The sequence below is a fragment of the Neodiprion lecontei genome, chromosome 3 (genome assembly GCF_021901455.1).
Source record: "Neodiprion lecontei isolate iyNeoLeco1 chromosome 3, iyNeoLeco1.1, whole genome shotgun sequence".
In the NCBI taxonomy this organism is placed as follows: Eukaryota; Metazoa; Arthropoda; class Insecta; order Hymenoptera; family Diprionidae; genus Neodiprion; species Neodiprion lecontei.
The window spans coordinates 4087024-4099765 of NC_060262.1; the positions used below are offsets into that span (position 1 = coordinate 4087024).

Sequence of the window (12742 nt, forward strand, 5' to 3'; positions counted from 1 at the left end):
AATGAATAGAATAGAATAAAACAATTTATATCTTGTATTTAAACGAACAAAATTTTATCTTGTACTATTTTCAAGTCTGAATAAACGGTGTGAAAATTATATGTATATATGATATATACATGTAAACATTATATCTATATGTATGTATACACGTTAGGGTGGTTCTTGTTTAAAGTGTTTTCGAAATTCCGTGGGGATATGGCGGAGATAGTTTGCAAAAACATTAAAAGAAAAAAAAAAATTTACGAGCAATCAGGAGGTTGTAGGTCAATTCAAGGTACTTAACTGCTTTTTAAGGCAGTGAATTTTTGTAATTTTATTTGAACGGGAACTCGGGCTCGACTGAATTATCATTTTTTTCCCCACCTTAACAATGCGTCGAAAAATCTGAAATTTGGTATGAGAATTCCCAATGATCACAAGTATTAGAAAAAGAGAAAAAAAAATGGGCAATTTCCAGCGATAAAAGTATCGAAATCGCAGAACGACAAAGTTGTGTTTCAAAATCGAGAATCATAATATCACCAGGGAAATTCTTCATCGAACTCACGGTTTTATTTTTTTTTAAATATTGGCCTTAATCGCATAACAATGGTACGATATTGTAATGTCCATATTTCTATAAATCCTTTAGCACGGTATTTGCGCGTAGTTTTTTTTTTTTTTTCAATTGTTTTGCAAACTTTTTCCGCCTTGTCCGCACGAAATTTCGAAAACACTCTAAATAAGGACCGCCCTGATATACATATTTGATGATACGAATAATGTGAATTTTTGGTTTCGGTGTCAGAAACGCCCCCTCCCCCCCCACCTCCCGCGACCACGGAGACTCTGTCTGTTTCATGTTTCTCAATATATTTGTATAACTGGTCGATTTAACAAGAGAGAGAAAAAAAACCAAATGAAAGAACAAAAAAAAATAAATAAGTAAATGAAAATCACGGAAAATAAGATGCAATTAAAATAAGGGAAAAAAAATACCACATTACAGTCTAACGTGTGCGCTATAATTATCTATACATATACATTATATAACTGTAAGATCGATGACTAATATTATTATAATAAAATTACTATAAATATATATATACATATGTGTGTGTGTGTGTAATATATACACAAAAAATAAGATGAAAAATAAACACGCATTACTTTATATAATATACATATGTATATCTATATATTGTACGTCGATGATGAATATATATATACATATTGTGTACACACAATAGGATTGGTGAGAATATACGGTTTTTCGCTTTGGAGTGTTATTTTCTGAAAATATTGAACTAAATGTGCAAAACGAAGAAGAAAAAAAGAAACGGAAAAAAAAAAAATGATATGAAAAAAATCTAAAAAAATATCAATAAAACCGATGAATAAAAAAAATTGAAATATTCAACCATGTATGTATATTTATTCTATTTGCCAATTGCCTGTTGCAAGGATTTATAATAATTATAAATTTGTAGTGTATTAATTTTGCGGAAGAAGAAATTTTGATGCCTGAAAAAAGAAGTGGAATTTTTGTTTTCCTTGCAAGCATATATATATGTATATGCATTTACAATGTACAGTGAAGTGCGTATGAAAATTTTGGCCATCTCGATTTCTTTTGTCTCTTTTTTCTCATCACTATTTTTATTCAAGTTAAATTTAGCTACACGAGGCGTTCAACAGGAAGAGAATTTGGCCCGCAACAAGTGCATCCTTAAGTGGCTCAAACTCCATGATCACGGTGTCGGTTTTAATTAATTTATGGAGTGCTGTAATTTCACGGGTTAAATATAATAAGACACTAATGAGCTGAATTCAACGTGAAAATTGCTGCGATTCATATCCCGTAAAAAAAAAAAGCCAGTAAATAATTCAGGGAACAATTCGAATTATCCGAAAATTGATTATTGAATCAGAATCGAGTTGTCGTTTATTTTTCGTTAATTATTTTGTTTTACTTTTGCCGTGTGAAGAATGCTGCTAATCGATCACGCATAAAGTGTAATATATAAACATAGTATAATCATGACTGTATCGCGGGCTCAAAGGCTCATTTTCAACCGAATTAGTTTAGCCTTCCCTCAAGCTACAATTTCAATCTAATCCCGCAACCCAGTCATGGCCAAAGCTAAAAATACCGGTTTGGAACGGAGAACAGAGGCTACGAACAGAATTTCGACATCTGATGAAAATCCTAAGGCTGTAAGACCTTTTAACCTTGAACAGTTACGGTCGATCTCTCATTACAGTTAATCATTCATTTTTCCAAAAATCGTCAAGCTACATAGTCTGATTTTTATATTATTCTGAAGCACTTTTGCAACTCATTGTCAGATACTAGCCGAAAGTTACGAGGGAAATGTCGACCCTTCCTCACAGCCCGTACCATTGATGAGAACTCCTGTACTCGAGGTCATTCGAACTCTACCTGAATGCTTCAACAGCATGATTAACGAATCGATTGAGTTCGAGATTGATCGTGAACTGAATGCTCGGGATTTAATCGGGTAAGTATAATTATTTACTCAAATTTGCAGTCCGAACTGAAAACAAGAATAAAAAGTAGCTTAGATTACTTTTTTGTACAACGTGGAAGTGACGTTCGTATTTCCAATTAGAACCCTCGGAAGAAAGCTCGGAATCTATGACTATCAGACTAACATGGCGACCTTTTGGCTCCTCGACGCAATTGCTCTCGAAGTAGTTCGGTGGAGCTCAGAACTCAATTCCTCAGAACTGGGTATATTAGTCAGCTGGATTGCGGGGGAGGCAAAACTCATTCAAGGTGGCTGAAGACAGCATTCGGAAAAATTCAGGGAAATTAAAATCCTGACTATTCATCGAATTTATAGACAAGCAGCTCAGTCGGACGGAATTCTTCCAGGAAATGGCTGGGTTATTTGCACTAGCATCAGACCAGATAATCGAAGGTCACTCAATGATTTACTGGGAAGAACTAACCGCCGTGGAATCGTCAAGACGAAGTGAACAGGAATCAATGAACAATGAACCGAGTTCTGTATTTCAAACGTCAAACAGGTAACCTGCATATTTGTCAGTAAAATTTAAGACAAGTGATTTGTTCGAAACCAATCAGTTCAATCTTCATTTAAAATCCCTTAGACTTTATTTTCGCTGACTGGTTTTCATTTACTGGGATGTGAAGTAACAATGCCAAGTGTTTTCATCGTATTTTATCATGAAATGTTGCAGTTCTGTTGTCCTGAACAATTCAGCAAACCACAAAAACGGGGAAATAGCAATGGTGCAGGCATCAGCCGATGGTGACATTTCGAGGGGTCGAAGAAGCCTGAATTCAAGCCAAACAGCTCGTTTGACGGTTGAAGGCTCGTTGAAAGTTCACGAAGCAATAATAGAGTCAACTTACGCAATGTTAGATCCAAAATATATATACCTCAGCTCGTAATGACCTGCAACTAAATTGTTGATCCAAAGGTTGTACCCACAGTCAAGACGTCAATGGTAATCATGAATTGCAGGTATGCCAATGCGTTTCACTACGCTACGGTGAGTGCAGCTTTTGCGAAGCCAGTGGAACTCCACACATACAAATTCCCATACACTCTACGTTTTCCGAGGCCATTGGAGCCACCGATTCCACCTCCAGTAATTAAGGAAACATCGAAGAAAAACAAGTCCGGGAAAAGTAAAGGTACGATACACGAGCTTGATCATCGGTGATAAAAAAATTGGAATCCTTTCTCGTAAATGAAGATATATTTTTCGTTTTTCAGAGAAAAAGAAACGCAGGTCTGAAACACCCGACGATATTCCACCGCCCCCAGCCCCATCAATGACAGACGAGGAAATAATCGCTGAGAAGAGAAAGTTCATCCTGCCACTCAAGGACTCCATCGAGGCGCCTCGCCTTCTTGAACGGTATGCAGAACGGCCGCCAAGCGATAATGGAAACACCAATATTGGCTCTGGTAAAAAGGGGGTTAAGGGTACAAAGGGAAAGCGTAAATGAAACTACGCGAATGTGAGAATAATGTTTGTCGTACTCGTTGCAGAGTAAATTATAAAAATAAAATATTTAACATCCACGGGGCTGATGGTAAATTTAATTGTTATCATGGTATTCATCAGTGATAAAGACCGAAAACTTCCAAAAACGTGATTCAAATGCGTTCGTTATCGCAGCCAATCGATTTCAACATCATTTTACGAATTTTAATTCTACGCCTGACGCAGCGAGCGCCTGCAACCCGCAATAACCGGTCCCGCAGCACGCTGAATTTCGCGCATGCGTCGTTACGCGTCGTTTTACACCGTGTCGGCTTGAGCGCAGCGCCTCGCGCGTCAGTTCACGGATGGCGATCGTGCGTGTCGGTGCGCGGTCGAGCGCTGTGCAATTTTAATCTTGCTTGAGCTGCACGTGTCAGTGAATTTCTGTGTACATTTCTACCGAAGTTAGATTCGTAGTTTTTCATACGAGGCCAAGATGTTGAATGCAGAAAAGTGCGTCGAACACTGTGTTTCGTTTATTTTTGCCAGTGAAATGACAAAGTTTTATTTAGCTCAGTGGAAAACTCGTGTGCAATCTTTTGAAGTGAATGTCGGAAGAACATTCAATAGAATGCAATAAGTGAAATGGTGAATTGAAACTGTGTTGAATGCAGTATAATGATGCAACGAAGCTTACGAGAAGGTAAGAAAATATCTTATTGTCAAATTTTTATTCAATAATCACGATGCAATATGACTGGATTGCACATTTCAAGCGGTATATTTGACTCTGCACATTTTTCATTCTCGTGAAGCTTGCAATGATAAAGTAGTCTAATGAATTGGTTAAAGCATATTATGGTGGGTTATGCTTACAGTAATTGAATCGTGGATTTTTTTTACAAACTTTTTTCATTTTGTAACCGATAAATGTAAGCTACATTTACAAACATGTTTTAAACTGAATCCTCGGTCTATTAATCTGTGATGATGATGGCACCCCACTCCCGACATTTGAAATTCTTGATCTCCTTCTCATCAATTGCAGTATTTAGTTTCAAAAATGTCCTCGAATTCGTCAACGCGTCTCTGGACATACCCAGCTGCCCATATTTATTCGATCCACATCCCCACATCGAGTTGTCATCTAAATAATTCATTATTTTTATACACGGAAGCGTTAAAGTTCTCATCTCTTTTAATTTCTGCAAATGGTATTAGGTATAGTAACGTCAATTTTTGCTGATAAAATGATTTTCTCACCCATCATGCAAATGGTGAACGCATTGCCGCATTGTGCCTTTTTTACCGACGCGTCAAAAGCGCGGCCATCGGTATCCATAAAATCAACCGGTTTTGGGGTTGCATAAACCTTCGTGCCTTCATCTGGAATTCCCATTTGACCCTCTGTGTTCCAACCCCACGTGTATAAATCACCCTGTGTAAAATAATCGTAGTAAATAAAAAAAGTACTGAATTTTGACGAAAAATCATTAAAAAAAAAAAAACGCTGTTCCGTCCAAAAATATTCTTCCAAACAATCATATGACGCAATCATTACATTCGTGTGGCTCATTTCACCAAATTTATTCGTGTCGAAAACATTTTTCTCATCTTTCAAATTTCACACCGCAATTGTTGTTTTATGAAATTTCGTTCGGCTTGTAAAATGACTTTTGAATAAATACCTGATCTGTGACCACTGCGCTATGCCAACCCGCAGCGGAGATCTGAACCACCTTCAGACCAGCCAGTGCCTCTATTATCGTTGGATTATCACAGTCTTCAAGGTCACCGTGCCCCAATTGACCACGGCTAAAATATAGAAATTCAACGTTTGGTCGGATAAATTTAATTTTTTCAGAAGTATAATTTTACACGATAAATGGTTTAATAGTCATTTCATGTACTAACCTTCCCATTCCCATTGAATAAACCTCTCCGTTCTCAGCCAATATAATCGTGTGATCGAAGCCGCAAGCAACGTCTGTGAATTTCACCCGCTTTGGCATGTCTACCAATATTGGAATATTGTATACTCTACCTGAAAAATGTATACAATTATCGAATGGGAGATCATTTATAGAAGTTTTTGGGAATTTTGTGTTTCCGAGGGGGATGATTGTTATATTAGGAAAAGGTTTTCAATACATTTTGAATTCTCCTATTAGGTTTGAAAAAACAACATAAACACAACAAAAAAATGTTAATACCGATTTTGAATGATAATGACAGTATTAATAACAATAGTGACAACAAGTATACAGTCATTGGCGTATTTCTAAGCATAAATGAAAAATGAGAAGTATTTGTCTAGAACGGTGAATGTAGTCCTCATAATATGCAAACATAAAAAATTAGTAAGTAAATATTTCTCATTTGAATTACCGAAATTTGTCAAGGCTACGGTGCAGCCGCCTTGAAAGATTTTCACCGTATATTCTTGATCCGAATTATCGTCAGCCGCTTGAATGAAATTTGAAACCTGTTTCCACATTTTGTCGAATACTTTGTACTGCCAAATTTCGTGCTTCACGGATAAAATTGTAATCGTTTCCTTGCCAGGAATTGCTTGTACGCATCTGCAATATGAAACTTTTCTCAGTTGAATTGCCAGAAATGAACAAATTCGGTAAAGCAGCTGAATTTTTCGCTTCGCTTTACGTTTGAAAAATTTATAATCTGCAATATTTTTCTTTCCAAACTCGTGCGAGTCGTTATTCTCATTGATCAATAAGTTTTTTTTTTATGCCTTTTATTCTACATTACTGACCCTTCCATTTCTTCCGGTAGTTTGAGTAAGACCGGAATCTTGTCAGTGACTTCAGTCGACTCATTGAGATTTATTTTACCAGAAATGAAAAGTTCCTTATCCCGCCATAAAAGAATGTAATTCCATCCTATTTCCAAATCGTCGATTCCCGTAAAGGGTACGATTGTAAATTTATCAATAACTTGTTTCACGCTCCCCTCTTCGTCGCAAAATAATTCGCTGTTGTTTAAACCAGTGTAATATATCTTCATTGTGCTGAAAAAACAAGAATTAGGCGTATAATGTTTATTATCTTGCTATTCAATTCTCAGATTCCACGGAAAAGGTTAATTAAATTAAACTCTGCATGAACCAAATTTTTATTAACATATAAATTTATGAAAGATTTAGTGGGTTTTAAATATTTAAACCCTAAAAATTCCTCATGGTAACATAATTTTGACTGTCAAAATTTAATATTCCCAATACGGCGGAAAAACAAAAGCAACAAGGTGAGAAATTTTATTTTGGCACGAGTTAAATTTGAATCTAAATTGGCATTCGAATTTTCATGATAGATTAGCAAAAAATGCTATTTTTTTTTTCACGTAAGAATACAAATTTCGACTGTTTACATGTGCTGTATATCTGAAGAATTTATCAATTATTTTAAAATTTCAAGGGTATATTTATACATATTTTAAGAATACACAGTAAGATTTTTGAAGAAAAAAATTAAATATTTTTCGAGTTACACGCGATCTCCGACGGCGCTGAAAAAAAAGGTCCTCCACTGCTGCAGTGATTCCGGCCTTCTCCGTGGATGAAACCTAAAAAAAAAAAAAAAATTCTTGTTAAACTAGAAGATATTGTCCGTACAATGACCTACCAGTTTTTTGATCTGATCAAAAATCGAATCTTGGCAGGCCAAAAACGACCAAAATTTTGGGTAAAATTCAACATTTTTTTCAAAAACGCCGCCATCTTGTCAATTTATGATTTTTTTTTTCGACCGTAGGTCATTGTACGGACAATATCTTCTGGTTCAACAAGAGTATTTTTTTTTTTAGGTTTCATCCACGGAGCAGGCCGGAATCACTGCAGCAGTGGAGGACCTTTTTTTTTTAGCGCCGTCGGAGATGGCGTGTAACTCGAAAAATATTTAATTTTTTTCTTAAAAAATTTTACTGCGTATTCTTAATATATGTATAAACATGCCCTTAAAATTTTTAAATAATTGATACAGTAGTTTTCTGTTTTTTTCTTAATTCCCAAAAATCGCCTTCTTTTTTAGGCTGTCACACTAGTCGTGTCCCTTATATGTTCGATTGGATTAAGTCTAGACGGAATTCGTGTAATCGATGGGAACGCGTGGCCTCAGAAATGAGGGTCAGCTAGTTCGTGCCAATACCGACAGATGGCGCGGCGTGTCCTGGTTACCAATGATACGGGTCAAAAACAACAGAAGGTTCACTCGGCGTCTACGCAGCGCGTGTAAGAAGCACACGAGCGTAAAAAGTAGCCACGTTCGGAGCACATATCGCAGATTTTTTTTATTACGAGTATTGACTTAACTGAGAGCGAAACTGCGGAGAAATGGTAACGTCGAATCTGAAGCCGTACTCACCACGCACACGTATTTAGTAGAGAGAATAAAACACGCAACGACTCTCAGCTTTTTGTGGTTATGATTTTTAATTTTTTTATTTATTTCTTGTTTTTTTTTCTTGTATCACTCCGTGACTATTCTATCGTTTGACATAACCTGTCGTCTTCCTTCACCCACCTCTCCGATCTCTTCTCTCACGTTATTTTAATATCTCACTTCACCGCGATAGGCGCATTTTATGCTTGTGTTTACAAATGGCGGCTTGATGCACAGTTACTCAAGTTTCAACTGCTAACCGACAGCTGCTAATCGTATATACCCTGTGTCAAAAAACACTTCTACTCTTATCGATTCCTGCACACGTGTTCTAAATACTTTGTACTTATATATGTCCATAAGTGGTTCTCATGTTATGTTTAATAAATGCAATTCTATATAATTTTTTTTTTTTTATCATCTCTTATTTATTCCTTTTTACCTTTCCCTCCGCATATATTTGAACGTTATATTTTAGACGCGATTTTAAAAATATATACTATATACATTTTTACAATTTATTATTAATTTGTACTCTGCACAAGAAACAACGAAATATTTTATTCGTAGTTAAATTTAAAAAAAAATTTTTTGACATATTTCATTGAATTTATAACATACATAATGAATTTTTTATTCGTACGTTTCGTTTGATATTGGAAAAAAAACAGAAAAAAATTTTTAAAATTGCAAGAAATAGTTTTCGACACTTGTTGATTAGAGCGAAGAAACTTTTTTTCCTAAAAAATTATCAAACCTTTTTTTATCGCTGCGATTATCATTGTTGTTATATAATTATATAATCTGCGTCGTAGAACATGAAAAAAAAAATGTTCCCCCTTACTTTCGTTAATTATTCATTATTTTTTTCGTCCAACCTTTCGATACAGCGTATTTTCCTAATCAAACAAATTATCTCCTTCGGTAAATTTTTGGCATGTTTTTATACCTCACCGACTGTCTTCTGTAACGATTTACCGAGACCTCTGTTATGACTTTATTAGAAATTTTTTTCTTGGGAAAATAGTAATTCAATATTTAGAAAATATGTTTAAAAATGAGAGATCTACAGTATAGTGATTAATAATAAAATGTGACGAATTATTTTTAGTTCAACCTTAAAATTGTGTCGAAAATTTAAAGGATTATTCGAAATTTGTATAATGTCATTAAATCCGTATCTCAGTTGAATCAGAATAATTCAAACCTCGCTATTTTCAAACTTGACGAAGATGAGGAATAACGATGTCAAGTAACTGTCGTAAAATTGGGTGCAAAAAATACAGCACTTGATTTTCTTCTTACAAATCTTTTCAATAATAGTGATACTTGAGAGAAAGGCAGGACACGCGTATTCAATTAAGCTAATACCTTAGTTCTGTTTTAAGCTAATCAAATCGACGTTAACTTACCGAGATAGCTCGGAAATAAATCTCAAACTCCAAATCAAACAGTTCCATTTGTTTGATTACGTAGAACACTTTTGCCAATTACCTGGTACATATTTTAAAATCAGCCAAGTCTTGTGATTCTGATAAAAGATGAAGAAAATTATACGTATTTGTACGATAAGTAAAAACGGTCCCGATTGTGGAAACGGGGTAGAAAGTAACGTTTGTAAAATGTTTTACAACATCTCGAAAATTGATTTCTTTCACTGCGTCGGATATTTTCTTGATGAGGTGTATATTTTTAAAAATAAAACTATATGAGAAGTGATGATGTTAGAGCGCACAATAAATGCGTGCACACGACTCGGTTGGAATTAATCACGAAAGAATTAATGAGATTTTATTGATCTTTTGTCAGCAACGTCTTATTCACAATTCAACTACGACCGGGGATTCAATTAATTCTCTTCACTGCATATTTCATGATTTGGGTTCGCTCGTTTCGATTCTCCTCTTTCTTATCGGCCCTTATCAATCATACATATTATGCATGAAAATTATAAAGTAAAATCGGTCGTAATTCGTCTCTACATTTTTTTTTTTTTCCCCAACTTTGACCAAGCCATGATAAATCGTCAATAATCGGTGTTAAACCGTCAGTCCGTCATCCGAGCGATAAGTGAGGCTGTTGATTTTTCTTGAAAAAAAAAAATAAAAACAAAAAAAGAAATGAATAAAAAATACGAAGCAGAAATTCGCGATTTCCTTTCAAATCTTATACACTCACCGTAATTTTCTCTCAAAGTTAACTCTATTCTTTGCTTAGTTGACCACATTTCAGGGGCTGCTGTCCATCCTGCGTAAGCTGCGATCGAATCCGGACAGAGAGTTGAGGCTACTTTTACTGGGTCTTGACAACGCGGGGAAAACAACGCTCCTGAAATCGTTGGCCAGTGAAGATATCACGCAGGTAAACGTCACTTTGATCCCCAAAGCCATCCGAATCCACAGCGAGACGAAAATGTCTCAGTCGGTTGCTGTGCTTCGATTTTTAAACGTTCCCATCCGCCGCACAAGCTTGAACAAAAAGTTCGGAAAGCTTATCCGTCTCGGAAATTTTAGTCCGTCACTGCTTTTACTGATCCTAAGGTAACGCCAACCCAAGGCTTCAACATAAAAAGCGTACAGAGCGAAGGGTTCAAGCTAAACGTCTGGGACATCGGCGGTGCAAAGAAGATAAGGCCGTACTGGAGAAACTACTTCGAGAACACGGACGTGCTGGTCAGTGTTTTTTCAACTGATGGAAGTCGCGTTTTTTGATAGACTATAGATTTATTTCTTCGATCATATCGTGGGTCCGGGTCGTTCTTACGATAACCAAAACCGTAACTAGTGGATCCAACTTGTTAGTTGACCCCTAAGGATGACTATCTCAGTTGTATTGTCCAACTCGTTGAACCAACTTCTTGACACCGCAGATTTACGTCGTGGACAGCGCAGATATTAAGCGACTGGACGAGACGGGGAGGGAATTGGCCGAGCTTCTGATGGAGGACAAGCTTCGCAACGTTCCTCTTCTCGTCTATGCCAACAAACAAGACCTTGCCCAGGCCGTAACTGCAGCTGAGATCGCCGAAGGACTTGGACTCCACAACATCAAGGATCGTGACTGGCAGATACAATCTTGCATCGCGACGGAAGGAAAGGGGGTCAAGGTGAGCCACAACTCCAATATTGGCCCGAAATTTGTTAGGATGCTTCGTTTGAAATTTTTCCAATCGCAACAAACGGATGGGACGACGGTTTTCTTATTGCAGGATGGTTTGGAATGGGCCTGTAAAAGCATCAAGAAAAAATAGTTACCGTTGGGTTAGAAGCTTGGAAGACACCGTTGAAGTATGCGATGCGAATTAGGACCAGGAAAAAAGGAAGCATAGAAAATCAAAAAGGAAACTTACATATCGAGAGCAACTTTTTGTTTTTCTTATTGAACAAGATTTATGGTTTTTTTTTTTTTTTTTTTTTTGCGTTACATTTATGTCGGGACTTTGTTTAATATATTTACACGTACGTGGTTACACTTAAATCCGAAAGATCGAGATTGAAAAAGAGACAAAGTCAAAAGTGAATTAGAGTAAGGGTTATCTAAACACTGAATCCAACCATCAACTTACCAAAGAAAAAAAAACGATTCTAGTCATTTGATTTACTTACAATATTTTTAAAAAAATGCAACCGGTTTCGCTGTAATTTGTATTTTGAAAAATCGTCCATTCAATATATTAGACTGATATGTGAACAATATTAAAAATATGTTTTGCTGAGACTGGTTCACGGATTTTCTATCGATATATATTGAAAATTATTTGTAACATCGTGCCTCGTGAAATGTGCCTTTTTGAACGAAGCCGTTTCTTTTCTTTTTTTTTTAATAAGGCGAATAGTGAAGTATGCATGTAGAATGATCTACATAAAATTTTGAAAAAATGGAAAGGTGAAAAGTTTTTATACGTGAAAAAAGCAACAATAACTATGAATTATCTATCTATACATTTATATATATATATATATATATATTACTAGGGTGTTTCAAAATAAAAAAAATTTCGATTTTCCAACAGGCCACACCTGAAATAGTTAAATTAAAATATTAAATATCAACTAAAGAGTTGCAGAAGCATCTTACTTAAGACACAAACTGATCCGCTGACAGCTGTAAACACGAAAAAAATGTTTACCAACAATTAACCATCATAAATTCGATAAAAAGGAAAAAAAGATTAAAAATCAAATGTGCCCGATCTTCCACTCAACCGACTATGCTCACCTTTCGTCAGAATTTTTGTTTCTACCTAAACTAACTATTTCAGGTGTGGCCCGTTGGAAAAACGAAATTTTTTTTTATTTTGAACCACCCTAATATATTATATATAATAACGATTTTTAACGACAAAAATGATTGGCGAAATCGCGCCGATCCGATAAAGA

The 12742-nt window shown here is 35.8% G+C and overlaps 3 protein-coding genes across 8 annotated transcripts; 2 read left to right on the forward strand and 1 right to left on the reverse strand.

The window, feature by feature from the left end:
* Positions 1 to 2405: 2405 nt before the first annotated feature.
* Positions 2406 to 3992, forward strand: LOC124293339. Its single transcript, XM_046733864.1, has 6 exons — positions 2406 to 2504; positions 2616 to 2782; positions 2850 to 3036; positions 3211 to 3390; positions 3498 to 3670; positions 3753 to 3992. The coding sequence occupies exons 1-6, from the start codon at positions 2443 to 2445 to the stop codon at positions 3986 to 3988; spliced, it is 1005 nt and encodes a 334-aa protein (XP_046589820.1). The 5' UTR covers positions 2406 to 2442; the 3' UTR covers positions 3989 to 3992.
* A 362-nt stretch (positions 3993 to 4354) lies between these two features.
* On the forward strand, positions 4355 to 12230 carry LOC107227258 (ADP-ribosylation factor-like protein 3). 3 transcript variants are annotated; one of them, XM_046735660.1, is made up of 6 exons: positions 4355 to 4669; positions 8013 to 8317; positions 10581 to 10724; positions 10904 to 11035; positions 11233 to 11469; positions 11572 to 12230. In XM_046735660.1, the coding sequence occupies exons 2-6, from the start codon at positions 8315 to 8317 to the stop codon at positions 11611 to 11613; spliced, it is 558 nt and encodes a 185-aa protein (XP_046591616.1). In that variant the 5' UTR covers positions 4355 to 4669; positions 8013 to 8314; the 3' UTR covers positions 11614 to 12230. The 3 variants fall into 3 exon arrangements, with proteins under 3 accessions (XP_046591616.1, XP_015523844.2, XP_046591617.1); XM_015668358.2 differs by having other exon boundaries at positions 10596 to 10724; XM_046735661.1 differs by having other exon boundaries at positions 8062 to 8317.
* LOC107227257 (RCC1 domain-containing protein 1) lies at positions 4746 to 8660 on the reverse strand. 4 transcript variants are annotated; one of them, XM_046735657.1, is made up of 8 exons: positions 8346 to 8660; positions 7474 to 7548; positions 6740 to 6994; positions 6355 to 6548; positions 5881 to 6010; positions 5655 to 5781; positions 5230 to 5404; positions 4747 to 5113 (listed from the first exon to the last, which is right to left on the reverse strand). In XM_046735657.1, exons 3-8 carry the CDS (start codon positions 6988 to 6990, stop codon positions 4944 to 4946), a joined length of 1047 nt encoding a protein of 348 aa, XP_046591613.1. In that variant the 5' UTR covers positions 6991 to 6994; positions 7474 to 7548; positions 8346 to 8660; the 3' UTR covers positions 4747 to 4943. The 4 variants fall into 4 exon arrangements, with proteins under 4 accessions (XP_046591614.1, XP_046591615.1, XP_046591613.1 ...); XM_046735658.1 differs by lacking the exon at positions 7474 to 7548 and having other exon boundaries at positions 4746 to 5113; positions 8505 to 8654; XM_046735659.1 differs by lacking the exon at positions 8346 to 8660 and having other exon boundaries at positions 4746 to 5113; positions 7474 to 7526.
* Positions 12231 to 12742: the final 512 nt, after the last annotated feature.

What these genes read in the sequence shown, in the direction of transcription:
- LOC124293339 (XM_046733864.1), top strand. Translation starts at nt 2,443, where the DNA reads ATGATTAACGAATCGATTGAGTTCGAGATTGATCGTGAACTGAATGCT. An exon ending in GGAGGCAAAACTCATTCAAG is followed by an intron (nt 2,783 to 2,849) that starts GTGGCTGAAGAC and finishes TCGAATTTATAG; the next exon opens with ACAAGCAGCTCAGTCGGACG. An exon ending in GTATTTCAAACGTCAAACAG is followed by an intron (nt 3,037 to 3,210) that starts GTAACCTGCATA and finishes GAAATGTTGCAG; the next exon opens with TTCTGTTGTCCTGAACAATT.
- LOC107227258 (XM_046735660.1), top strand. An exon ending in CCAGTGAAGATATCACGCAG is followed by an intron (nt 10,725 to 10,903) that starts GTAAACGTCACT and finishes ACTGATCCTAAG; the next exon opens with GTAACGCCAACCCAAGGCTT. An exon ending in CGGAAGGAAAGGGGGTCAAG is followed by an intron (nt 11,470 to 11,571) that starts GTGAGCCACAAC and finishes TTCTTATTGCAG; the next exon opens with GATGGTTTGGAATGGGCCTG.
- LOC107227257 (XM_046735658.1), bottom strand. Translation starts at nt 6,990, where the DNA reads ATGAAGATATATTACACTGGTTTAAACAACAGCGAATTATTTTGCGAC. An exon ending in CTACCGGAAGAAATGGAAGG is followed by an intron (nt 6,549 to 6,739) that starts GTCAGTAATGTA and finishes TTCATATTGCAG; the next exon opens with ATGCGTACAAGCAATTCCTG. An exon ending in TATTCAATGGGAATGGGAAG is followed by an intron (nt 5,782 to 5,880) that starts GTTAGTACATGA and finishes TCTATATTTTAG; the next exon opens with CCGTGGTCAATTGGGGCACG.